This window comes from Myiozetetes cayanensis, unplaced genomic scaffold (genome assembly GCF_022539395.1).
Source record: "Myiozetetes cayanensis isolate MyiCay16 unplaced genomic scaffold, myiCay2020 scf30, whole genome shotgun sequence".
Classification (NCBI taxonomy): domain Eukaryota; kingdom Metazoa; phylum Chordata; class Aves; order Passeriformes; family Tyrannidae; genus Myiozetetes; species Myiozetetes cayanensis.
This window is the reverse complement of record NW_026087522.1, coordinates 55878-80113: the sequence shown is the minus strand read 5'-3', so window position 1 is coordinate 80113 and position 24236 is coordinate 55878. Positions and strand designations below refer to the sequence as shown.

Genomic DNA, 24236 nt, shown 5'->3' with positions numbered 1-24236 from the left:
ATTTCGCTTCATCCAGTGCTCCTGGTGTGTCCACATCCTACATTTGCCCAGGGAAGCTGTGGCTGCCCCATCCCTGGAAGTGTCCGAGGCCAGGTTGGACAGGGCTTGGAGCAACCTGGGATAAGGGAAGGTGTCCCTGCCCATGGCAAGGGGTGGAACCAGATGGGCTTTAGGGTCCCTCCCAACTCACACCATTCCATGTTTCTGTGACCCCCTGGCCCTCACTGCTCGATCCCCACAGCCTTCCCTCCAAGGGCTGCCTCATTTCATCCCCATCTGGCTCCCACTGCTGTCACGACGCGAGTGTAAAACCCTAAATCAGCTGCGGGGACTCAGCAGTCGGCAAGAAAGATCAAAGGACACCCTTGTGTGCCCAGGGGGATGCCCCAGGGCAGGCACACCATCCCACAGCCGTGGCCACCCAGGCCACAGCTGGACCCGCTTCGCTGCTGAGCAAAACCTTCCCGAAACTCCGGGCTGGGCCGCGTCCTCCGGCGAGCGGCTCTCGGTGCCCCAGCGGGACCCACTTCCTCAAATGCTCCGAGCGGAGCGTGGGGAGCCCCGGGCAGCGCGTCCTGGGTGGGCTGGGACCGCGTCCCGGGTGGGCTGGGACGGGGCTGCCGTGTCCCCACAGCCCCCAGAGCGGGGGGCAGACAGGGGGGCATCACCCTGAGCGTCGTCGGGGCAGCCCGAGCGGAGCCGTGCGGGGAAGCAGGGGCAGGAAGGTACTTTTATGGGGTTGATCTCGGCAGCTGTCGCAGGCAGGAGGAAGTTCGTTGGCAAATCGAGCCCCGCCGAGCTGTCGCTCTTCGTGGGGGGATCAACCCCCCGTGTGGGATCCCCACGGGACCGCCGGAGCTGCGGCTCAGCCCGTCTCCTCAGCAAGCCCACCTTGGGAAGAAAAAGAGCCCTCCCCGGTGCAAAATGTCCCTCAAGCTGCCAAGGAACTGGGATTTCAACCTGAGAATGGACGCTGCGAAAATAGGTACCGCGGGGTGTTTCTTTTGTGCCGGGGTCAGGGGCAGGGACACGCCACGGGCTGTGGGGGTGTCTGTGGGCAAGCCCGGCTGCGATTTCACCCGTGGCCTTGGAGGGGGGACCTGGCCCTCAGCCGCTGCTTTTCCAGCCAGTGGATGCTTCGCAGGTGATTTGCAAATGATTTGCAAGAAAGTGATTTGCGAAGCTTTCCCCCGAGGGACGCTGTGGGAGCAGGGCCGGGGCTGTGGGGACAAGGGGGGACCTGGCAAGGTGGGGCTGCTGCCCCTCCCCAAACCAGGTTCGATGGGGGGTAGGTTTAAAGCACAGGGGCTCGTTCTGCTGGCCAGGCCTTGCAGGGCTCTCATCCACACGTGGGGACCACTCGGGAACGCCTTTGGGAAGGCGCGTGGGATCCCCGTGTGGGCCAAAGTAACCAAACTCGGCGCAGGCACCACACGCTGGATTTGTCCCCGCGCAGAGGTTTGGCCCAGCTGGTCTCTGCCAGGCTCTGCCTCCTCCCCACTGAGACAGATTCCAAGGCCGACCTGCCTGGATTTTCCTGCGAAGTCGTTTGGGTTTCTGCCCACTTTTCTGAGAACGACCAAGCCCTTCCCTCCACACAGAGCCCCAGGTGAAGGGGCACAGCTGTGGCTGGGCTGGGGACACCCAGTGATGGGCAGGAGGGGACCCGGGCGGCCCAGAAGCTCAAGGAGGACAAAGAAATCCCCACACACTTATCACAGAAGCATCCTGGACTCCTGCATTGCCCATTCCCAGGATAATTCCTACTTTTTTTGCCCAGAGGCTCTGGAGAAATGGGGAAAGTCAATCAGCAGCTCAGAAAAAAAGGCCAGGGGACACTGAGCCTGCTGGGGAGTGAAGGGTGGAGATGGGACAGAAGCTTGAACTCGTGTTGGCACCAGGAATTTCTTTTTTTTTCCCAAGAAAATCTGCTTGTGATGAAATTCCTGGTGCTTTTGCAGCCTCCAGCTGCTGTGAGCTGCTGGATGAGGGTGTCTGTGTGTATCTCCAAGGGGTGCTGCCACTTCATTTGTGGAAATGTAAAGTCATATTTGCAAATATTTGCTGAGGAAACTGCAAAGCTCTTTGTGTCAATTGGGATTTCATTGTGAAACCTCCTGTGGCCCTTTCACTGGTTTTTATTCCAAGTCCCCACTGTCCCTCCTGCAGGGCCAGGAGCAGGGAGGGCTCTTGGCCAGCACAGGGTCCGGGGCAGGAGCCAAATGTCCATGTGGGCACCAGGGTGGCATCTCCTGCCATTCCTCCTGCAAGTCCCCTCTGGCAGGGCTCCTCTTTCTGGGGAGTGGGCAGCAGGACAAGGACACCCTGCTGTGGCCAGTGCCAGGGCTGGAAGAAGAGGGAGGATGTTTTGGAGGAAATGTTCAACCTTAGAGGTGGTTGCCACAGGAAACGCTTTGGGGGCACCACAGTAGCTCTTGGTGGCTCCTTCCTGCCCCGTGAGAGCACAGAGGAGAGCAGGGCTGAGGGTGCAGGGCTTGGGGGAGGAAAGAGGGGTTGGGTTGGGCTGGACCAGGCTGGGGAGAGCCTGGGAAAAAGCTTTGTGCCCACCCCACCTAAAATCTTGAGCTGGGCATCACACCTGGTTATCTGAGCTCGTTATCACAACTTAATTGGACATCACACCTGAGCTGGGCATCTCACCTGAACTGGTCATCACACCTGAGCTGGGCATCTCACCAGCCACAAAAGGCAGAGAGAGACTTATGAAAGTGGTGAGGAAGGAGCCCCAGCCTCGGTGGTTCTGGTTCTGTGCGTGCAGAGAAGTTTCCACCGGGCAGAAAAACCTTGCTTTGTGCAAAGCCAAGGCCCCAGAGCAGGACCCTCCCCACACCCCCCCTTGAGCCCTGAGGTGGGGCCGGGCAGTGACACCTCTGGGGAGGAGGCAAAAATAGCAAAACTGCTCTTCTGGCCTTCAGTGGGCCCAAAGTTCAGGCAGAGCTGCCTCGTGCAGAGGGAAAACACGGCCCCATGTTCAGGTGGGGGCACATGGATGGGCACAAACACGGCTGAGCACAGGCCTCCAGCTGCACCTTGAGCCTGGAAGGGCTGATTCTGAGCAAAAGGGACCCCAGGGAACCCCTCTGAACCCACACTCCTGATGGACCTGGGGAAAGCTTCAAGGAGGGAGAGAATAAACCCGGTTTCCAGCAAGGATGGACAATTTAAGCTCCAGGCTGAGAGCAGAGGCAGCAGCACCCACTGGGTGCTTCCTTTCCATCTGCAGACCCTGATGGGCTTAGAGGGAGGTTGATATCTCCCATAAAGGGTAGAAAACCGTTGCGTTTTTCATAAAAATCCCAAATTTTTTCCTTCCAAGCCTTGTGCCACCAGAGTATCAATACTGCCAGGCTGAGCTCTTTGGGGAAGGCTGGACATGGAGATGGATGGAGCAGCTCCCTGATTTCCACCCGTGTGAGTGGGTGTGAGTTAAGGGCCCTCTGAGCTCAACTGCAACAGGTTCACTTTGGAATAAACCCCCACAGGAGGCAGGCAGGATCATTGCCTAAAAATCCTTCGTCCCCAGGAGTCTGCAGCAGCCACAGGACACGAGGGGATGTGATTTATGGAGGACAGTGATGATGCTCCTGAGGATTTTGCTGGGAATAGCTAATATTTAGGAGATCTGAGTAATGCAGATGTTTTGGCAAGGAGCAGAGAAGGTGCCAGAGCTGGAGGAGCAATTTGGAAACCCCTTTTGGGTTTTTCATCAGGGTAATCCCCAGTACCAGCTTTTTTCTGGGGAGCTGGCTGGCAATTCCCTTTGGGAGGTCCCTGCTTCCACCCTCGTCCTCTGCAGGGCCACACTGGGTGTGCAGCATCCTCATGGCACTTTGAAGGCTGATTTTGGGATTCACAAGCCTTTTTTGGGATCTTTGGGGAAGTGATTTGCAATCCTGTGGCAGGTTTGTAGTGGGGGGCGAGCTCAGGGTGCCCTACCCAGGGGGAAGGGAAAACACAGGGGGTTTCTTGCTCTGGGGGATTTTGGAAGGGGGAGTGGGGACACATCTGAACTGCAGCACCCCCTGAAGCACCTGCCCTGCTCAGCCCAAGTGCTCTCAGGCTCGTGCTCCCTGGGGGTGTCTGTGCCATGTGCCACCTGCTCAGGTGTCCCCAGTCCCCAACACCACAAGGCAGTGACAGATATTCTGAGTTTGCACCTTTGTTCAGGCTCTCCTTTGCGCTCAGGCCCAGGCCAGGGTTCCTGGGTGCTCACATCTAACGCAGCTCTTGCAGTTCTCTGCCCCACTGGCCATCGTGGGGAGAAGAGTGTGTCTGGGGGCAGAGATTGTATTCACCCTGCAGCCATAAATGCTGACTCTGCCCAGTCTGGGTTGGCACTGGGGGGCTGCATTGTCTGGTCCAGAGGCAAAAATCCCTTCTGGAAATGACCCCTCCCAAGGGATTTGCTGTCACAGAGGCATTTGGAGATGGCACAGGGTGCCTGGCACCAGTGGGGCTCCTCTGTGCGATGCAGACAGGGGACAGGAACACTGCTCTGCCCAGTGGTAAATCCACACAGGCACTTTTTCCCTCCTTGGAGACTTTCCAGTCCCAACAGTGTGAGATCTGCCCCTTTGGGAACACCAGGTTCTCCCAGAGCAACTTCCTGGCGGTTTTTCCCAGCCAGGTCGGGTCACTCCGCTGGGGCGGGCTGGAAAAAACACACACACTCCCATTAGAAAAAAACAAAACAAACACACAAAACCCCCAAAAAAAAAACCCACCACCAAAAAAAGGCTAATGATTTTCTTCTCACTTGCAAGACAATTACTCCCACGCAGGAAAAAGGAAGCACACCCTGACAGATACTGCAGCCACTTCCTTTGAACGCTCGAGCCAGTTCGCTCGGGGCCGAGAGAGCCGCTGTCCCTGCTGGCTGCTCCTCTGTCCCCTGTGCCCCCTGTGTCCCCTGTGTCCCCTGTGTCCCCACTGTCCCATCCCACCCCTCTGTGTCCCTGGCAGCCCGATCCAGGAGCGTGATGAGCGGGGACCCCGCGGGCGCCCGGCCGGGCTCCCCCAGCGCGCTGGAGCGGCCGCTGAAGCTGGGCTGGCTCAAGAAGCAGCGCTCCATCGTCAAGAACTGGCAGCACAGGTACTTCGTGCTCAAGGGCCAGCAGCTCTACTACTACAAGGATGAGGATGATGCCAAACCACAGGTAGGACGAGGCCACTGGGCTTTTTGCTGGTTCTCGAAGTCCTGCTGGTGTTGGGAAATTGAGGCTGAGAGAACTGGGGAAGAGAAACTTCAGGGTGACCTAATGGTGGCCTCCTGAAGGGAGCCTGAAGGGAGGAGGGGGAAAGAGTATTTGCAAGGGTTTGAAGTGACAGGACAAGGGGGAATGGCTTCAAGCTGACAGAGAGTAGATTTAGATTGGATATTAGGAAAAAAGTCTCCCCTGTGAGGGTGGGCAGGCCCTGGCACAGCTTGCCCAGAGAAGCTGTGGCTGCCCCATCCCTGAAAGTGTCCAAGGCCAGGTTGGAGCAACCTGGGAGAGTGGAAGGTGTCCCTGTCCATGGCAGGGGGTAGAATGAGATGAGCTTTAAGGTCCCTTCCAACCCAAACCATCCCATGATTCTATGGTTCAGTGAAATGGTTTGTGGTTTGTCTGGAGTTGGGTATTAAAGGAGTTTTGTGCCTCTGGGCAGCAAGAGAGATGAAAGATCCTGATCAGGGACTTCATCTATTCACTGAAATTCTTCAGGTGCCTGCAAGCCCTGCTGGGGTCTGGATTCCCCTGTGCCCAAGAATTGGGGTGCTGGGATAAAAACAAACCACTCAACAACTCCCAAGCTGTTACCCTTTCCCCAGAGAGGAGAGCTGAGGAGAAGAGCTGGGGAGAAGAGCTCAGTTCCCCCCCATTTTCCTGGCAGCAGGTGCAGCACTGGGTGCACAAGGGGCTGGGAGCTCTGGGAGAGGTGCCAGCCCTGCTCTTGATGGGAAAGGCACCTGACAGGATGCCCGTAGGAAAAAACAGCAGGACTTGCAGCACAGCCTGGCTGTGAGGATGAGCTCAGACGGGAGGATGAGGCCAGAGCTCAGGGCGGGGCTGAGGGCTGGGCAGGGGCCAGCCAAGGGCAGCTGCTTCCGTGGGACCTCCTGCCACGGGAGAGGCAGCTGGAAGGGAAGGAAATCTCTGTCTCTCTGCCCTCTGGGTTTGTGTCCCAGCCCAGCCCCATCCTCAGTGCTGCAGGTGCTGCCCTGGCTCACCCTGCATGGCTGGAGGGACAAGGCTGGAAACCTGCTGAGCACTCTGGCTCAGAGCAGTTCTGGTGCTTTTTGGGGCCCTCAGGAGAGCACAACAATCCTTTGGACACAACTGGGGTGTGATCATTCACGTGGGCAGGATTTGAATGTCTGCACCAGTGCCCAAAGTCTGCAGCCCCCTCAGGCAGCTCCATCCCACCCTCAGCCCCTCCAGGCTCCAACAACCCTCTGTCCACCCCACACAGACCATTTCTCACGGAATGCATCACTCCACACCTGCCTGCAAGAAATCCATAAATTTCCCAAATTTCTGTGGATAACTTTTCAGTTTTTCATTCGTTTTGTCAGCATTGTAACTTGCTCTCTGAGCATCCACCGACTTTTCACTTGTCTGGAGAAATTCCAGGGAAAAGTCCTGCCTCCTCCCCTGTAAATGGGATGTGGGAACAGGAAGTGCTGGGAGAAGCTGATGGTTCTTCCTGGCACTTTTGGCAGCTCTGGCCATGACCCTGGGGCAGTTTGAGCCCCTTTGATCCCATCAGTGATACCGATGGATCCATCAAAGATTCTGATGGACAGATCAAAGATTCTGATGGATGCAGCTGCAGTGCAGGCTCTTGGAGCCTGAAATCACTGAGAAACTTCATTTCTGAGGCACAGCCTCATTTCCTGCCCCTCGAGGCCTCTGGGGCTGACTCAGCCCAGCCCCTCCACCAGCCCCCACAGCCAGGGGAGAGAAGGTTCAACAGAATTTGGCTGATTTCCACTTTAATTTTTGATTTCCCATCCCTTTTCTTCTTTTCCCCTACTCCTCTCCTGCCAGCTTTGGGTTGGTTTTTGGGTTTAAGTGATGCTGTGTTAAAGGAACAGTTTTCCTGCTCCCTCACAGCAGAAAGAGGATCCTCTGTGGTTTTGCCAAGTCCCTTCTCCTTTGTTCTCTCTCCTTCCACTCCCAATAGGGGCTAAAAAAGCATGAGAATGGAGGGAAAAAAAAAAAAAAGAGCAAAAGAAGCAGGTTTTTTTATTCTGAGAATCACTTCATTGGGAAAACTTTCATTTAAGAAGTGGCTCTTATTGTTTGAAAAGCCATTCTAGTCTATCTATCTATCTATCTATCTTTCAATCAAATATATGAAATATAGCTCCTGCAAGCTGTTTGGAAGCAGGAATTCCACCCTCAGTGCTGGCACACCTTGGTGTGGCCTCGCAGAGGTGGGACACAGGTATTTTCAGCTCCTGCTCTGCTCTGTCCCAGGGCTGCCTGTCCCTCCAGGGAAGCACCATCAAGGAGGTGGCCAGCAACCCAGAGGAAGGAGGGAAATTCATCTTCGAAATCATCCCAGGTGAGGAAGGCTCCCTCCTCTTCCTTGCACACTTTTGGGCCGCTCTGTTCACCCCCAATCACTCAGGCGAGTCTTTTTCCCAGTCCTTTTGCTCCCGCCTTTTTTTCCACAGTGCTGTTTCCTGTAAGTAGGATAAATATCTTACTTTCAATACTCAGGCCTGGAGCAGGGCCCTGTGTCATGGTGAGAAGAAGCCCTGCCAAGCTGCAGAGTGCAGCAGTTTCTGTTCCCTTCTTGCAGAGCTTCCCCGAGTGCAACGTCAGAGCTCTGCTTCCTTCGCAGCCGAGGAGACAGTAACAGGGAAATCTGGAACTGGAGTCACCCAGCAAAGAAAGCAGCAAGAATGTGCCTCTTCTCCTCCATAAAGGCTGCACAAATGTTCATTTTTTTTTTTGCAGGGGGGGCTGGAGAGCAGCCCCGGGCAGGGCAGGACCCCTGCGTGCTCATGGCCAGCTCCCAGTGCGAGATGGAGGAGTGGGTCAAATCCATCCGGCGCGCGCTGGGCTCGGCGGCAGGAGGTAAAGGGGGGGCAGGGGCAGCTCTGGGAGGGGTGGTCTCCTGCTGTCCTGTGGGCTGGAAGCACTTCTGGGTGAGCATTTCAAGGCTGGGCTCACAAATCCTTGGCACAGGAAAAGGGAGCGCCCTTGAAAGCTGGGGCAGAGCCTGGTGCTGGGGCTGCTGCAAACACAGGCAGTGCTGAGGAAAGGGCAGCCAAGCATGAACGAACATTTCTGGGCTGGTTTCATCTTCTTTTGCCAACTTCCTCGTTGACTTACTGACCTTGAAAAAGTTGTTCTTGAAAACAACTCCCATTCAGGGATGAAGTGCTGAAAAATCCTGCCTTTCATCAGCCAACCTCCTCACTTTGCTCTGCTTTTCTTCCAGCTTTTCTTGCTCTTCCCAACCTTTCTGCTCCCAGCCTGCCCTGGGCCACACACTCAGGCATGATCCTTTCAGCCCCAGGTCTTCTCTTCCAGCCCCCAGATCCTCTTCCAGGCCCCCAGCCATGCAGTTAATCCATTGTAAAATTGCAGTCAGGGAATTCTAAAGCATGGATGGATCAGAAAGGATCACACTGTAAAATTTGACACCACAGCTGAAACCACAAAAGAAGCAGCAAAGGTCACTCCAGCCACTTTTCCCATCAGGATGAACTATCCAGACTTTTCCTATAAGGATGAACTCCTGTAAGAACTCCACATCTGATCCCTACTGGAACTTAGGAGACTGTTGGTTCCTTCCAGAGAGATGAAACAACTTTATATGACAGAAAATGTACATTTATAGTAGCACAGACACCCCTGAGGACAGCAGAGAAGTCAGGGACTGTGGAGCTGCATTTTAGGTGAATACCCAGGTTAACAGACCCCAAAACTCACACTGAGGGTTTTTTGGTTTCAGAGTGAGCTGAGGCAACAGGAGGTTTTAGAACAACCCACGGGGCAGGGGAGGTTTTGGCAGCCCTGTGACCCAGCTCGCTGTGAGCTCGTTGCTCACCAAGAAGCAGAGAAGCTGCAGAGTGTGAAGAAACAGCAAAAGCATCTCCAAAATCTTGGAGGGTTTTGCAGGGCTGGTTGTCACCCTCTGACACCGGGGTGGTGTCCCCAGATTAACAAATCTGCCAGCCTGCAGTCAAATAACCAAGTCATTATCAGCTACCAAAGCAGAGAGGCCAAAAAAAAAAAAAAGAAAAAAAAAAGAAGATATTTGCTTTTCCTGTGCACAGTGTCAGGTTTATATTCTTTATTTAAAAGTGTAAGCCAGTGATAAAATGAAAAGAACCCCGTGACCAGGCAGGTACTGACAGGCCTTGTGGTTCCAGATGAGGGTGTTTTTACCTGCACTTTCCTGGGCTGGGGGATGCACAGGAACTATTTAAGCCTTCAGAGCACAAAGTGGACACATCAAGGCACTGCTGGGGCACAGATGGGATGGAGGACCAGAGGAGCATGTGCCATTAATATCCCAGAGCCAGTTGGAGTTGGGGTTTGTCTGCCCTTACCATGGCCCAGGCTCCGGGGAGGAAGAGCTGGGGTGAAGGCTGCTGCCTTCCCACTGCCCTTTGCTGGGAGTTCAGGAGGAAAAAGCCATTTCTCCAAAGGAAAGGTACCACCCTCTGTGGAACTCTGCTGTTCCTTCGCACTGGGGGAGTTTCTGGAGGGGAAGAGGGAAAGAGAGCAACTAGATCAGTGAGAATTCCAGCTCCAGATCCGTTCTTATTTCTGAGCTTTTTGTGTCTTTCCTTCCCTCCCTGTGCCCTGCTCCTGTCTCCTCCTGCATCAGGACCCTGCTTCCAGGCAGCCAAACCCCAAGGCTCACTGCCTGGCTTTAATCCTTTCAGGAACTGTGAATTATCTGGAGGAGGAACAAGGTTTTGTTTCGCTGTCATTTCTTCGGGAAATAAGTTCTCCTTTCCGTGGAACTTTGTATCGGCAAAGGCTTTTGCAGAAACCTCTCTGGATTTGAGTGTAGGTTTAGAAAGCTTGCAGACTCCTGGTGTGCCCTGTGCTGCCAGAGCAGCAGGTGCTGCTGGAGCACTTGCAGTGACCCCCCTTGGGGGGTGCTGAGCCTTCAAGCTGAGCTTTTGGGCCCCTCTGAGGAGCCTTTAAGCTGAATTTTGGGCCCCTCACAACGTGTTCCCCTCCCCAGCGGTGTTTGGGCAGCGCCTGGCAGAGACCATGGCCTACGAGCAGAAGTTTGGGCAGCCCCAGGTGCCCATCCTGGTGCAGAAATGTGCCGAGTTCATCCGGGAGCACGGGCTGAGCGAGGAGGGGATTTTCCGCCTGCCCGGCCAGGACAACCTGGTCAAACAGCTCCGCGACGCCTTCGACGCCGGGGAGAGACCCTCCTTCGACAGGTAACGCTGGGACCCGCCTCTCCCACCCCCAAATCCCAGGGCAAACAGCCAGTCTGACCCCCCTGCAGTGCCCTGCGCCCTCCAGAAGGGCTTTTGGACAGCATTCAGCAGAAACCACAGAGGGAGGCACAGGGGGCTGCTGAGATGAGATTCGTGCAAATGAAGGAAAGCATTTACGGGATCACAGGATTTGCTGAGCTGGAAGGGACCCACGAGGATCATGGAGTCCAACCCTTAGCCCTGCACAGGGCAGCAATTAGGATTGCAGGAGCAATTTAGGATTTGCAGGAGCAGCCTAGGAAGGAGCAAAGGGAAGAGCCTGCAGTGCCCATCAGCTGAGGGTTTAGAGAAAGGAGAGCAAGGAGAGGATCCCAAATGAGCTCAGAGCACACCCTGATGCACAGCAGAAGTTATTTCTCTCCCTGCCAGCCCCCAGCCGTGATATTTTCCTCCTGCTGCTTTTCCCTGCAACACCACACAGAGATGTGAGTGATTTTTGCTGCTGCAAGGCAGGTCAGGCCCCCCTGACCCTCGTCCCCTGCAGAGCCAAGAGGAAATGGAGAACCCCCAGAATCTGGGAGAGCTGCCTGTCCCTGCTCGTGGGTCCTGGAGAGAGAGACATTTGCAACTGCTGCCTCTGCCATGGCCTGTAAAGTGAGAGGAGGAGGGTAAAGCCCTGGTGCTTCCCTTCCCAAAGGGATCCTAAAGGGATGCAGCTGCCCCTCAGGTGTCTCCCTGTCTCCAAGGGAGCTTCCCACCTGCCCCACCTGAACCCCTTGGGTCTGGCCTCCATTCCATAAGGAATTCCATCCCTCAGTTCCCACCCTGTTCTGTTCACCTCTGCTGCCCTGGGGCTTCACCTGCCAGCTTGTGCTGGTGAAATCCATGATCCTGGACCTGGAGTGATGGAAAAGTGGGTCCTGCCTTTGCACAGCACCAAAAGTGAGGGGTTTGGCTCAATTCCTGCCCTGTCCTGCCCACTGGAGACAAGGAGTGCCCAGGCTGCTGCTGTGTGTGAGGGGGACACTGGCCGTGGGGATGCCCCACCTGGGCAGAATTTGGGAGCTGCTCCCTATGGCAACACCTGAGCTCTGAGAGCTGGGATGTCCCTGGGAGGGGAGCCCCAAACCCAGGAGCTTCCCTGGATTTTTGTGCAGAACCCCTTGTTTAAGTGGTGTGCAGGGGCCTCCTCTGTCTATTCACCAGTCCCTACCATAAAACTTTTCCTGCTTTAAAGCAGTTTTGTTAGGAGAGATCTTTGATCTAAATCCCATTGTAAGTCAGAGCTGGGGAGGGCAAACAGATATGCACTAAATAACGTGGCTTCAGAGCTGTCCAGTGGGTGAAGAAAGCTGATTTTAGGTTCACAGTGTGAAGGGGAGAGATGGAGACAACACTATCTGACCAAGAGAGGAGCCTGTGTCGTGCCAGGGGCAGCTGCTGCTGCTGCCTTGGCTCCTGCTTTGCCCCAAATCGTGATGGAGCAGCCAAGGAAAGGGACTGTGAGCCAGGGCCCAAGGGCAGGGCAGGGCAGCTGGGTAGAGCTGAGGCAGTGACTGTGCCTGCTCAAAACTCGCTCTTGGGGAGAGAACAGGAGCCCTTGTACTGAATTTCTTGCTATCCCAGCTCAGACATTGGGACCTTCCCGACCCATGGTGGTGAAAATCTCCTCCAAGCCTTTACTGTCCTGCCATGCTGGGGCCATCCCCTGGTTTGGGGTGCCCTGTGGATCCCCCCAGCTCACCCTGCCCTCCCCACCTACATCTCCCTGTGCCCACATCTGTGCAGGGAGCTCGAACAGAGCCTTGGGGCAGGGTTTGCTCCCCTGCTGGGACCTCCTGGGGCTGAGTTTCCCCTGAGGGACCCTGTGCACCCTTGCAGGGACACGGATGTTCACACTGTGGCCTCCCTGCTCAAGCTGTACCTGCGGGAGCTGCCGGAGCCCGTCGTGCCCTGGAGCCAGTACGAGGATTTCCTGCTCTGTGGGCAGGCACTGGATGCTGATGAGGCAAAGGTAAGAGATGCTTTTGTTTTCCTCCTCCTGGCCTTAAAACCAGCTGTGTTTCACATGCAGGGCTTTGTGGGGTGGAGGTGCTGGTGCATGTTTAGCTGGGCTTTATCAGCTGCGTAATTACTGAGCTCGGGAACCTTTGGGAGAAGAAGAACACAAAGAAAAAGCAAATATTAAAAAGGAAAACTCTCCCAAACCCAGTGGGGTTTCTCGACTTGACAACAGTCCCTGCCAGGACCCTGCTCCATCTGGGAACTCCCGTGGGGTCACAGCCTCCTTCAGATCCCCACCTGCTCCAGCGTGGGCTCCTCCAGGGGCTGCAGGAGGGTCTCTGCATTCCTGTGACCCCCCATGGGCTGCAGGGGGGTCTCTGCACCCCGATGCTCCCCCAGGGGCTGCAGGGGCTCAGCTGCCCCACCCTGTTCTCCCACAGGGGCTGCAGGGGAACCTCAGCTCCAGCTCCTGCCCCTCCTCCTGCCCTGCCCTGGGTGTCTGATGTTCCCATGGTCTCCCTCCGCTCTTCCCTGGCTGGAATTCCTTCTGCTCAATCCCTTTCTGTTCCTCAGTCTGTTATCCCAGAGGTGTCACTGTTATTCCTGATGGGCTCATTCTGGGCCAGCAGCAGGAATTCCCTCCTGGAGCAGCTGGAATTGGCTCCACCAGGCAGGGGAAGCTTCCAGCAGCTTCTAAGAGAAGCCACCCCCATAAACCCCCCACTACCAAAACCTGGCCAAAGAAACCCACTCCAGGGAAATACCCCAAATGATAATGAAAGCACACAGACCAACACCACAGATCTGCTCAGCTGGGAGCTCTGGCAGCTGCAGTTCTCAGGTGTTCCCAGGGCAAATGTTTCTTGTGGGTTGTTCCACTTCGGGATCTTTGGGGTCAACGACGTCCTGAATGTTTATACACAAGAAACTCGAGGAGATGAGGCAGTTGATGAGGAGATCAGCCCTTTGCAAAGAGCTCCTGGCTGGAGGGGACCCTGCTCCTTCCTTTGCTGCTGTGGCCATGGGCTGCCTCTCCTTGCTGTGCTCCTCCATGTCCATGTCTCCTGATGGAGAAATGGGACTTCCAAGGAGAGCAAATGGCAAGAGAATTGAAATATCACGGAGTTGTCAAGGTGGGGAAAGACCTGTGATATCATCAAGCCCAACCATCAGCCAGCACCACCATGTTCACCCCTAAACCACGTCCTCACGTGCCACATCCACGTGATTTTTGAGCACTCCCAGGGGTGGGCACTGGGAATCACCAAGAGGCAGGAGCGTAACAAGGGGGGGTGGAGTGGCCAAGAGCCGTTCTTGAGTCCAGTGAATCTTTCTAGAGCTGTTTCTTTGCTTGCCTTTAGGGCCATCAGGAGCTCTTGAAGCAACTGTCCCTCCTTCCCAGAGACAACTACAACCTCCTCAGCTACATCTGCAGGTCAGTGCTGTGTGGACAGCTCGGATTTGGTCTTGGGGAGCAGAATTGTCACCCCAAAGGCCAAAGCTGCCTCCTCCAGGCAGAAAGAAGTCTTCTAAAGCCATGTTTTGGTTTCCATTGAGTCACCAGATCCTGACTCCTGCAGGGGGAAGAATTTCAGCCACAGGGATAAACACCTTGGCAGTGTTTGAGCATAAATCACTACCCTAAAACTCACTTACAAATCCCTGGGAGTTAAAATCAGGTGTAGTTCTCCTGGACAGAACCTGGTGCACCAAAACTTGTGGGTTTCACCCAGCCTGGGTGGGTTTATTCTGAGGTTTACTGGGAGGTTTCCCTTCCTTTTTGGTTTGTTTTGGAGGTGAGCAGCTCATCCCATGGGGGGATTTTATGCTGATACCAGTAAGGCCCAGCTCCAGTTCTCTGTTCTAAGGTGAACTATTCCTGTCCTTGTGACTGAGAGGAAGAGCTGGAGGATCAGAAAAAATCAGGATTTTATACCAGTGGGTGTGAAAGGCTTTTTGCAACCTTCCTGCTCTGATGGGGAACATTTTCCCCTGAATTCTGGCAGGTTTCTACACGAAATACAGTTGAACTCCAGCGTCAACAAGATGAGTGTGGATAACCTGGCAACAGTGATCGGAGTGAACCTCATCAGACCCAAGATAGAGGATCCTGCAACGATTATGAGAGGTAAAAGGGACTCCTGGGATAACTGGCACTGGAGCACCTGGCATGTTGGAACACTCAGGTGCATCCACAGTCCTGAAAATGCAGTTTTTCTGTGGATGGACCGATGGATATCAGCCAGAAACGGGCGTGGGCACAGAAAGAACAGCAGAGCAAGAGCAAAGCCATGTGCTACTGGCTGCAAAGGTGTCTATGGTGACAAAAACCACTGTTTATTCTCTCCAGAGAGCTCAAACAATTCAGGAATTTGGTGAGGTCATTTCTATTTCTTAGAGCAGGAAGGTGTCAAATCCTTCTAAGAGAAACAAAGGAAACCCAGAGAAATTAGTGTTTAGCTGAGCCAAACTGTAACCCTGTGGGCAGGGACAGATGTAACAGAGCTGATAAAAGAACAGCTGTAAGGCCAAAGGCTGCTTTATTCTACAGACCTCACATGCAAATTATGCAGATATTCACACACCCCATACCTGGGCTTGGCTGTTGAGCCAAAGGGAACAAATCCATATCCTACCCCTGCTGTTAATAGATATATGTAAATAATGCATAAATATGAATATTTATAATTACACAATAATATCTTACAAATATGGTATATTTATAATTACACCAATAAATATATAATAAGAGGTTGATATAAAAATAAAGGGCAATATAAAAATCCTCCCCTCTATTTGGCTTTATGATCCCGCTCCTCGTCTTCACCTGCAGCTCCTTTTTCAGGCACCAGAACCTCCCAAGCTCCTTTTTCAGGCACCAGAACCTCCCAAGCTCCTTTTTCAGGCACCAGAACCTCCCAGTGTGGGTGAAGGAACCCCTCTGTGCTGGCTTTGCCCCTGACAGCCTCTCCTCCCTGCAGGCACTCCCCGGGTGCAGAAGGTGATGACTGTGATGATCAGTGACCACGAGAGCCTCTTTCCCCTGTCCAAGGACGTGCCACTGTCTCCGCCTGCCCCCAAAAATGACAAGAAAGCCCCTGTCCCTCGCAGCTCCGTGGGCTGGGGGGCTGCAGAGGACCCTGCCGTGCCCAGGGCCGTGATCCAGAGGCGAATGGTAAGGACAGATCCCCAGGGAAATAATCCCCCCCACGTTTATTAAGTGTGTGATTAATTATGGTGGGCTCTGACAGGTCAGCGAGCCACTAAAAGCACTTGCTGGTGAAAGGGGGAAGAGCTGTGTCTGTCAGCTCTGGAATATTTATGTCAGGAAAACGATGCAGATAAACTTTCCACTTTCCTGTGGAAAATCTGCTGTCCCGAGAAACATGAAAATTCCCAATGCTTTTCATCTAAACAGCTGAACAGATGAAACCTTTTCAGCTCAGGCTGGTGAAGGCAAAACACCGAGGCTTAAAGGCTCTTCTCGGAAGAAATCTCTGCAAAAATTCTCTTTAATGGGAAGGAGGGTCCAATCTAAAATAATTTTAATGGTAAACCGTGGCCGTGTTCAAATGTGGCTTTTGGAGGTCTTGCAGTGCCAGCAGTGGCTACAACCTGTCTGCTGCCAGGGCAGGGCCAGCCTCTCCTAACGCTATTCCCTGCTTTCCAGAGGGATGACCCGAATTCCAGCGGTGCCCCTGGACCGGCTGCGGGCTCAAGCGCCCCCAGGGAAGATAAGGAGCCCAAAGATACCCTGGGAACGTGGAAGATGGAGCCAAGGAAAAGAACTCAGACTTTACCGAACAGGAAATCTTTGCTGGCAGCGGCTGCCCCGGGGGACAAAGGCAGCCAGGAGAAAAGGGATGTGTTCGCCAGTGACTTTTGGAAAAGCTCCCCCGGGAGCAGCTCCCGCCCCGTGCTCCCCGACGGACACAAGAGAACGTTGTCTCACGATCTTTTTAAGCTGCTCGACCTCCACCGGGCTGCGACCTCCGACAACGTCCCCCCCTCCCCGCCGGAGAGCGGGGACGGCAGCGGCTCCAGCCCCAGCCCCTGCAGCAGCATCTCCGACAGGGAATTCCTGCCCTGCCCCAGCCCCAGCCACGAGCCCAGGGAACCAGCCAGTCCCGCCACTGAGGTGCCCAAGCCCGACCAGGAGAGCGGGGAGTTCCTGCAGAACATGGTCCTCAGGCTGGAGAAAGAGATGGAGGCACAGAAAAACGACTACGAGGAGCAAATCAAGAGGTAACTGCTCCTTCCTTTCTGGGGAGCAGGAAATCTGCAGCTGGGGCGGTGACAGCAAATATTGCCCAGATTTATGTGCCAATAATATTAAACAGTATGCAAGAGTAGTGATTAATGCTAAAATACAGTATTTAGTAGGCTCTCTAAAAATCAATTTACTGTGTCTGCTGTACTGTCATGACTCAGTTGCTAATGTTAAATTACCACAATATTAATACTTTATATTTCTTATCACATCACTGTATGGCACTGCAGTGCTCCTGCCATAATTAAACTGTCCTAATTCCTGTTATTACCTTAATCCTGTACCACCATGCTCTCCAGATTTCAGCACTAGCATTGCAACACTGTTAGTTGTAACCATCACATAGTTATTGTATTATCACTATTATCCCATGATCAATACACATATTGATTTACTGCATCATTTTATGTGGCCATGGAGGGACCCAGGGCAGGACCTTTGGCTTGTTTTATTCCTTAATGACACAGAGGGTGGACCCCTTAAGAGCCAAGTGCTGGTTTTCCAGCACTTTTCTGATCCAACCCTTTCATGCTCCACTTTTCTCTGCAGTCTCCAGAAGGAAAACTACGAAGTCTGGGCCAAAGTGGTGAGGCTGAACCAGGACATTGAGAGGGAGAAGAAGAAGTCTGAGGAGCTGCAGCTGAAGTTGATGAACGTGGAGCGCTCGCGGGAGGACGTGGAGAAGAAGAACAAGAAGCTTGAGGAGGAGCTAAAAAAATTAAGTGAACCCACAGGCAAAACTGGTGACAAAACCAACTAGGAGGAGACAGCCAGCTTTGCACAGGCACAACATGCAGCTCCAAAAATCCACAGGAATTTCCAAGCAGGTTCTGGGCCAGGGATTTGTGTTGTCCAGTGTCCTTCTACCGACCACAGGCCCGTTCGGAGGGAGGAGTCCAGAGTTTAGAGGCTGCTCAATGCCCTGAAAATGGAACTTTCAACAATATCCTTTAGCTTTTTTTGGTGTGTTTATCTCAACTCCTCTTTCAGCTGCTCAAGTTACCTGGAGAACAGGCCAATACTTCCTGCTGCTCAGTCAGAATGTCTTGCACTCGGGAGTTTGGGTGGTGGACACATTTTCCCTCTACAGAAAGAAATCCCTCCTCCAGCCCCCTGGCTCCTTGCTGGGGATCCCCACCCTGCAAAACATCCATGAATCCTGGATCCAGGGAGACAGAGGAGCCCCAAGGTCCAGGATGGCACAGCCCACTGCCTGGTGGGCTGCAAATGCTTCAGCACCTCAGCTGAGGGTGTTCGTGTTGATCCCACAGCTGGTTATTGCTCTTATAGAGCAGGACAAGCCCAAAGAGCTCCTCAGGTCAATCAGAGAATCTCCTGCAGCATCCTCTGCTGTGATCATCATCACCAAGGCTCCAGCTGGAAAATCCCAACATCACAGAAACCTCCCCAGTTCAGGGGCTGTTCAGGTATTTGAAGTTGCTGCCCCCACGTGCACAGAAATCCAGCACAGCTGACAAAGAGCACTTTCACACACCCCTCCCTGGAGCTCTTTGTGCAGAGGGAGTCCATCAGCAACTTTGCCAGCACAGAAAACGGGGCTGCTGCGATTTCCCTGATGGGCAGTTTTCAAGGAAGGGCAGATCTGGATTCATTTACTGCCCCTGCTTTGGTTTCTCACTGTTTCTACAGCACAGGACAGGATTTCCTCAGCCAGCTGGTGGAAACCTGGGTTTGCACCCCAACCATGGTGCTGGTGCTCTCCCCAGCACCTGCTGCCATCAGCATAACGACAAACTGGACCCCAAAAATCCCACTGTGACTATTTATGACCTTGCCTGCTTGTTCCCACCCCTGCCAGCCAGCTGTGGTTCCAGCAGCACCACGGTGCTGCCACAGCTTTTTGGGGGAGGAAAGAAAAATAGCAGGACTCTGCAAGCAAACCTTTTCACTCCTCATTTCTGTTCTGTCAGCTCTGCCTAGAGCCTTCATGGGGATGGAAAAGAGAAAACCATGGAGACCTGCAGGAGTTTTCAAGCAGCACCAACCACGGGTGCCTGTGCCAAGCACAGGGAGGTGAATCCCAAAACACTGGGTTCATGCTGCTGAGGCCTTGGCTTTGATGAGGCAAAGCTGTGTTCAAGGCAGGCTGCAGAGCTGTCTGACAGAGCCTGGGGAGGAGAAAGAACTGGTGAGAGGAAGGGACACAGAGGAAACTCTGTGAAACAAAGGGAGATGGGAGTGGGAAAACGTTGGATAATAAAAGTCAGTGTTGGGTATAAAGCACTTGGTGCTCTCAGCCTTGCTGGGTGTGGGAGATGTGTCTTGTTTAGCCCTAAAGCTGAGCCCAGACTCAGTCTCAGGTTCAGTTTGGTGCACTGAACCCACGTGTGCTCAGCTGGGGGTACAAAGCACTGGTGAAGGAGAGGTTTGTGAAAGTCCAGCCCATAAATAGCTCACTGGACCTACGGATGGTGACTCTGGGTGGTCTCCCTCTCCATGGGATCCCCAGAGGCTACACAGCTCCTCCCTGCCCTTCCCACAAACCTTCCCACCATGGAACTGAACTTTCTGGAGGGCTGTGTGGGCACAACGTGCAAAATCCCAGTGCCTTCCCAAGGACCCACAGCCAAGGTCCTCTGCTCTTCCCGGGGATCAAATCCAAGTACAAGGTCCCAAACTTGAGTAGAAGGTTTTAAATCTGACTGAAACTTCTCAAATCTCAGTCCTGGTGATCTGAAATCTCGGTGAGGATCTCAGTAGCCCCCAGCATTGGACCAGCAGATCTTAGTTTAATTTTTTTACCTTTGCAAGAGGGCTCGTCACTAATCTGAGCATGAGGCTCAGGAGTCATTAGGGAGAAACTTCTCCCTCGGGTGTAGGAGAAACTCTGACCATCTGGGCTGGAAATGCCACACGCTCCTTTCTGCAGAGATCAAAAGTGTGAAGAGGCAAATAATTCCTTCACAGCAGATTGGAATGACGTGCAAAGGCTTGGCTGAGGCTCAGAGACCTCCACGACCAGGACAAGTGCACGTTATTTTAGTGTAAACTGTGCATTCCTCCACTTCCGCTGCAGAGAGGCCAAACAACCTCGTGGCTGCTTCTGAAGATCAGAGTGACTTCTTTGAAGATATTCCACCCATTAACATTTGGAGTGTTTACAGAGGTCATCTTTAAAAGATAGGCTTTGCAGTGGAGGTCAGGTGGGTTGGAAATTCCTCAGTGCCTGGAGGGAGGAGCAGCCTCGGAGAGCATTTTTATTTTTTTTTTAATTTTTTTTTTTTCCCCTGCAGCCAAACCATGAAGCTTTTTGGGGAAGGAGCAGCAGAGAAAGTGTCTCCTGCACCTGGAGCAGGGGCTGCTGCTCCTCTGGGCTGCAAGGGGCAATGTAAACTCATCGAGGGCTGTCTGGTGCCTTTTCAGCTCAGCAGGGTTTGGGCTTTGATTCTGGATCCCCTAGAAAATCTGAAGTTACTACTGTCGTGTAAAGGCACAACAGATTGTCCACAATAAAGAATAAAGAATAAATCCCACAAAAAGGTCCTTTTCAACCCTGCCCTGGGCTCTGTGGGCTTGCAAACTGCCAAAAGAACACTTTTTCACCCCTTTAACCCTCACAGTGCACAGCCTGAGGACACAAGAGCATCACCGAGGAGACAACCCACGAATCAGAGGGAGGATTTTCCTCTCCCTTTAAAGGTGACACAACTTTGCAAATTAGAGCCATTAAACCACAGACCTCAGTGCATCTAAAGCTGTCCAATCATGCCTTTTGGGTTGAAAATAGGACACCTTTTGGGCTATAATTTCAGTCCTCTCACTGTTTGGGATTCTTTGCGTTAGAGCATAAAACCTTCTGTGCCCTTCTCAGGTATTTCCCGAACTAATTTAGGAATTCACTTCCTTGTACCCGGGGGTTTGGAAGGTGTCGAGAGGCAAGAAAATAAAATTATCCTTCCCACATTATCCCCCTCCAGATCCCGAGCCAGCCACACTTATTCTGCCTTATCCGCTCAGATTTATCAAAGTTGCATTTTTGGCACCAGGGGAACTTTCCTTTTTTAGCCTGGCCAGTGCTCAGAGGAGCTGGGGGAGGATCGGGGGACGTGCGGGAAGTGTCCAGCCCTTGCCGAGGGGGGATTGTCCCAGCCCTGCAGCTCCTCCAGCCCCAGGAGCAGTGGGAACATGTTGTTCCCCCCAGGCAATTCCAGACTGCTCAGTCTGTCCTTCCTTTACGTGGGAGCTGGAAAATCCCCCCAGACCAGGCTGCTTCTGGGGAGGAGATGCTGCCAAACTGAGGGCATGAACAACTGCTCACCGAGGTGGGGAGAAAAAACATGGCCCAAACTCTGGGAGAGGTCCCACTGTCCCACTTTCTCTGTGCTTTCCTGCCACCTTGCTGCAGCACAGGGATGCCACAGCTGGCCTGGAGGAAAAATAACCTGGGAAAAAGTGGCATCCTGGTAACACAGGGACGATGTGGGCAGCAGGGGCAAGAGTTGTCCAAATAAGCACTTCTTTGGAGAAAATCCTCGTCTATTCTAGTCCCCCAAAAACCCTGAGTTGCTCAAGCTGGGAGATTCCCTGAGCACTTGCATGGTGAATGATTCACAGAGGCTCCAGCTGGGACAGCTTCTTCCCTGGATAGTTCACGTTGCCACACAATGCCACCACATGCATTGTCCCCACCAAGAACAGTTGGTTCACCGAGTGCTTTCTTTGCAAGGGTTTTCTCAGGAGATAATTCCCACAGCCAGAAGTGCTCAGGGGTTAACTGGGAGTCAGGTAAGGTTCATAACTTCGGCTGAGCACAGAGGGCTGAGCTGGCTGGGGCTGTGGGGCAGAGCAGGGCCCTCAGTGGTGCTGCCACCGCCGGACTGCAGGGTGTGCTCAGCCTTCAGCAAACACCAGAGAGCTCAGCAAGCTGAACAGCCCAGCGAGCAGAGAGCTGGGCAGGAGGGAAATATCCTCCTTATCCCCAGCCCGTCGTGTGGGGAAGCCTCACAGAAAGCCCTTTTCAGGCATAACCCTGTCCAAAATGCCTCCCTGTGCCCAGAGCACCCCGGCGAGCCCTGCCCAGCTCGGGGCACCCGAGTGGTGTGGCCGGTGAAAATTTGCTTTATCACGTGTCAAACCACTGGGATATTTCAGCCCTTCTCGCACAACGTGCTGATAACGGGGACGGGGACAGGGCAGCAGGAATCTCACCAGCTGGCCCAAAGGTTTGCTGCTTCCAGGGAGCTGTTTCCAAAGCAGCCTGAGGGGCAGAGACCAGGCTTTGACCTCTCATTGACAAAACAAGGGTAAGTGTCAGTTTGGCACCTGCTCCCTGAGCATGTGAGAGGTAAATCTTTGCTTTCCCCACAGCATTGCCTCGTTTCCTTCCTCATCTCCCTGATAAAGGCTGGCACAGGCTGCCATCCAGCCTGAGAGTCTCCCCTTGCCCTCCATGTGCTCTGGATGAGATCCACACTCAATCCCGAGGGCCACTGTCAATTTGGAGTCTTCTCAGTGACACCTTTACCCTGTGTGCCCCTTCCTGGGGCTCAGAGGGTGGGTTTTTGGATGCTGCCTAAGTGTTGCCTTCGCACGCATCCAACATTTCTGATGCCACTGAAACTCTGGTGCTCGTTTTAGGTGCTGAGCTCTGTGGAAATGCCATTCCAAAAGGAGCCAGGAGGTCAGCCAAGCACCCCAAGGACAGTTGTTCCCAACACAACAGCTACAGACAGTGAAAGGTCAAAATGTCCACTGGAAACTGGAGTGTTGTCACACCCTGGGAAGGGATGTTTCCATTAGGGGAGTGGGAACATCCTGCTCCTTCCCTGTGTTCCTCCTATCCAGTGTAAAGAAAGCTCTGTAAGGTCTGAAATGGGGATAAATCCCACTTACAGTTTGCAGAAGGAGTGTTTAGAAGCTCATTAGCTCCAAAAGACAGGATCTTTCCCCCAGCTGGCAGCGGAAGGGCATTGGCTCGGGGTCAAGGATAGCACAAGAAGGTATGGAAAGGTATCAGCAGATTAAATTGCTGTCATCCACTCTGACCCGCTTGTGCTCACTCAGACATCAACCCTCCCCGATGATGGCAGCAGGGGTGGCTTTAAAAATAAAACTGCAGCAGAGTCTTTGTCCCATTTGTCCCTTTGCTGTGCAGGAATCACGTGCAGGATCAGCAGCTGGGGTGAAGCTTCCTCCCATCCCACCCAAGGGGGAGAGGGAGCTTTGATGTGCTCTGCACCTGCGGCGGTTTCAGCACCCTGGTGAGGGTCAGAGTGCTTTTGCTTCTCCTGCCTGACCTCCCCACCCTCTTTTAGCTTCAACACCAGAGCGAGGAGCCCTGTGGAGGTGACCCTGCACCAGGCAGAGAGTGCAGCAGGGAGCTCAGCACCCACCCTTCAAACCAGACTAATTCAGCCTTCAGTCCCGGTGAAGGGCAGGCCAGGGAGGTCACAGGGATTTACTTTCCAAAATGCAGCACAGAAATAACGAATCCTTTTGAAAATGTTTGCAGGGCACACAAGAGGCAGAGCCAGACCAAGTCTTGGGAGACCTGAATCCCGTTCCATAAATAAATCAACCCAATCTATAAACGTTTGTGGTAACAACTTGTTCTCCAGCCTCGCCAGGTGACCTTCATTTTATTAACCTGGGGCTGGAGCTTTGAGGCAGAAGCGTTGACCACACTGGTGCTGCTGGTGAGGACACTGGTTCCTTCCCTGAGAAGAACGATGCAGAAGGAGGATGCTGATTGACAGAAGAGCAGCTGGGAGTGAAGGCAAAGGTGCAGTTGTTCACTCCCAGAGGTGTTTTGTGTCCCAAAGGCCGCTCACCCCTGTGTGTGCCGACCACAGCACTCTGCCTTAAAAGTCACTCCTCTCTCTTGCAGTCTGAGCAGGGGTTAATGCAGCTCCCTGAGGCCCTTGTCTAAACAGTTTGCCTGCCCTGGAGCTCATTAGTGCTGCAGGCAGTGCCCTGAGCAGAGTCAGGGGGGCTGGTGTGTGGCAGCCCCTCAGGAAGGACACTTGCCCTGCCAAGCATGGGCTGCTCTGCTCCCCTGCCATTAACTCCTGCCCAGGGCACGGGGCTTATCTCAAACCCGCTAATTAGGGTGCACAGAGGAAGCACAAGACATGCAATCAATATTATTGGGCCGAATTTGCAGCTGGTGCAAGTTGTCGATGGGCAAGAGGAGTGGGAAAGAACAAGAAACCCTGTGAGCTGGAGAAATCCTGAGGGAAAAGGAGGGAGCTCAGCAAGGAAAGCAGCTGTGGATGAAAGGACATTGCTTTCCCTGCCAGAACAACTTCAACACTGGTACAAAGCTCTGAGGGAAGTTTTGGATAGCAGGTTGTATTTGCACAATGTTTGTGTCCCTCTCAGCAGCGACCAACTGCCCTAAGGCAGAATCAAATCCCTTCAGCTCTTTCAACAGCTGCATCAGCCCAGGAGTCTCCAAATGCTGTGGGACTCATGCTGTGGATCCCCACTGTCATTTGAACCCAGGGGGAATTCAGGGAGTGGATCTGCTGGGGGGCACAGTGAGCAATGGCTAGCTGGTGATCCCAGCTCCCAGTG

The 24236-nt window shown here is 53.6% G+C and overlaps 1 protein-coding gene across 1 annotated transcript; it reads left to right on the top strand.

The window, feature by feature from the left end:
* Positions 1-730: 730 nt before the first annotated feature.
* On the top strand, positions 731-19227 carry ARHGAP25 (Rho GTPase activating protein 25). Its single transcript, XM_050325951.1, has 11 exons — positions 731-985; positions 4984-5177; positions 7482-7569; positions 7968-8087; positions 10219-10426; positions 12308-12440; positions 13792-13865; positions 14437-14558; positions 15412-15605; positions 16101-16675; positions 17250-19227. The coding sequence occupies exons 1-11, from the start codon at positions 925-927 to the stop codon at positions 17458-17460; spliced, it is 1980 nt and encodes a 659-aa protein (XP_050181908.1). The 5' UTR covers positions 731-924; the 3' UTR covers positions 17461-19227.
* The last annotated feature ends 5009 nt before the right edge of the window (positions 19228-24236 follow it).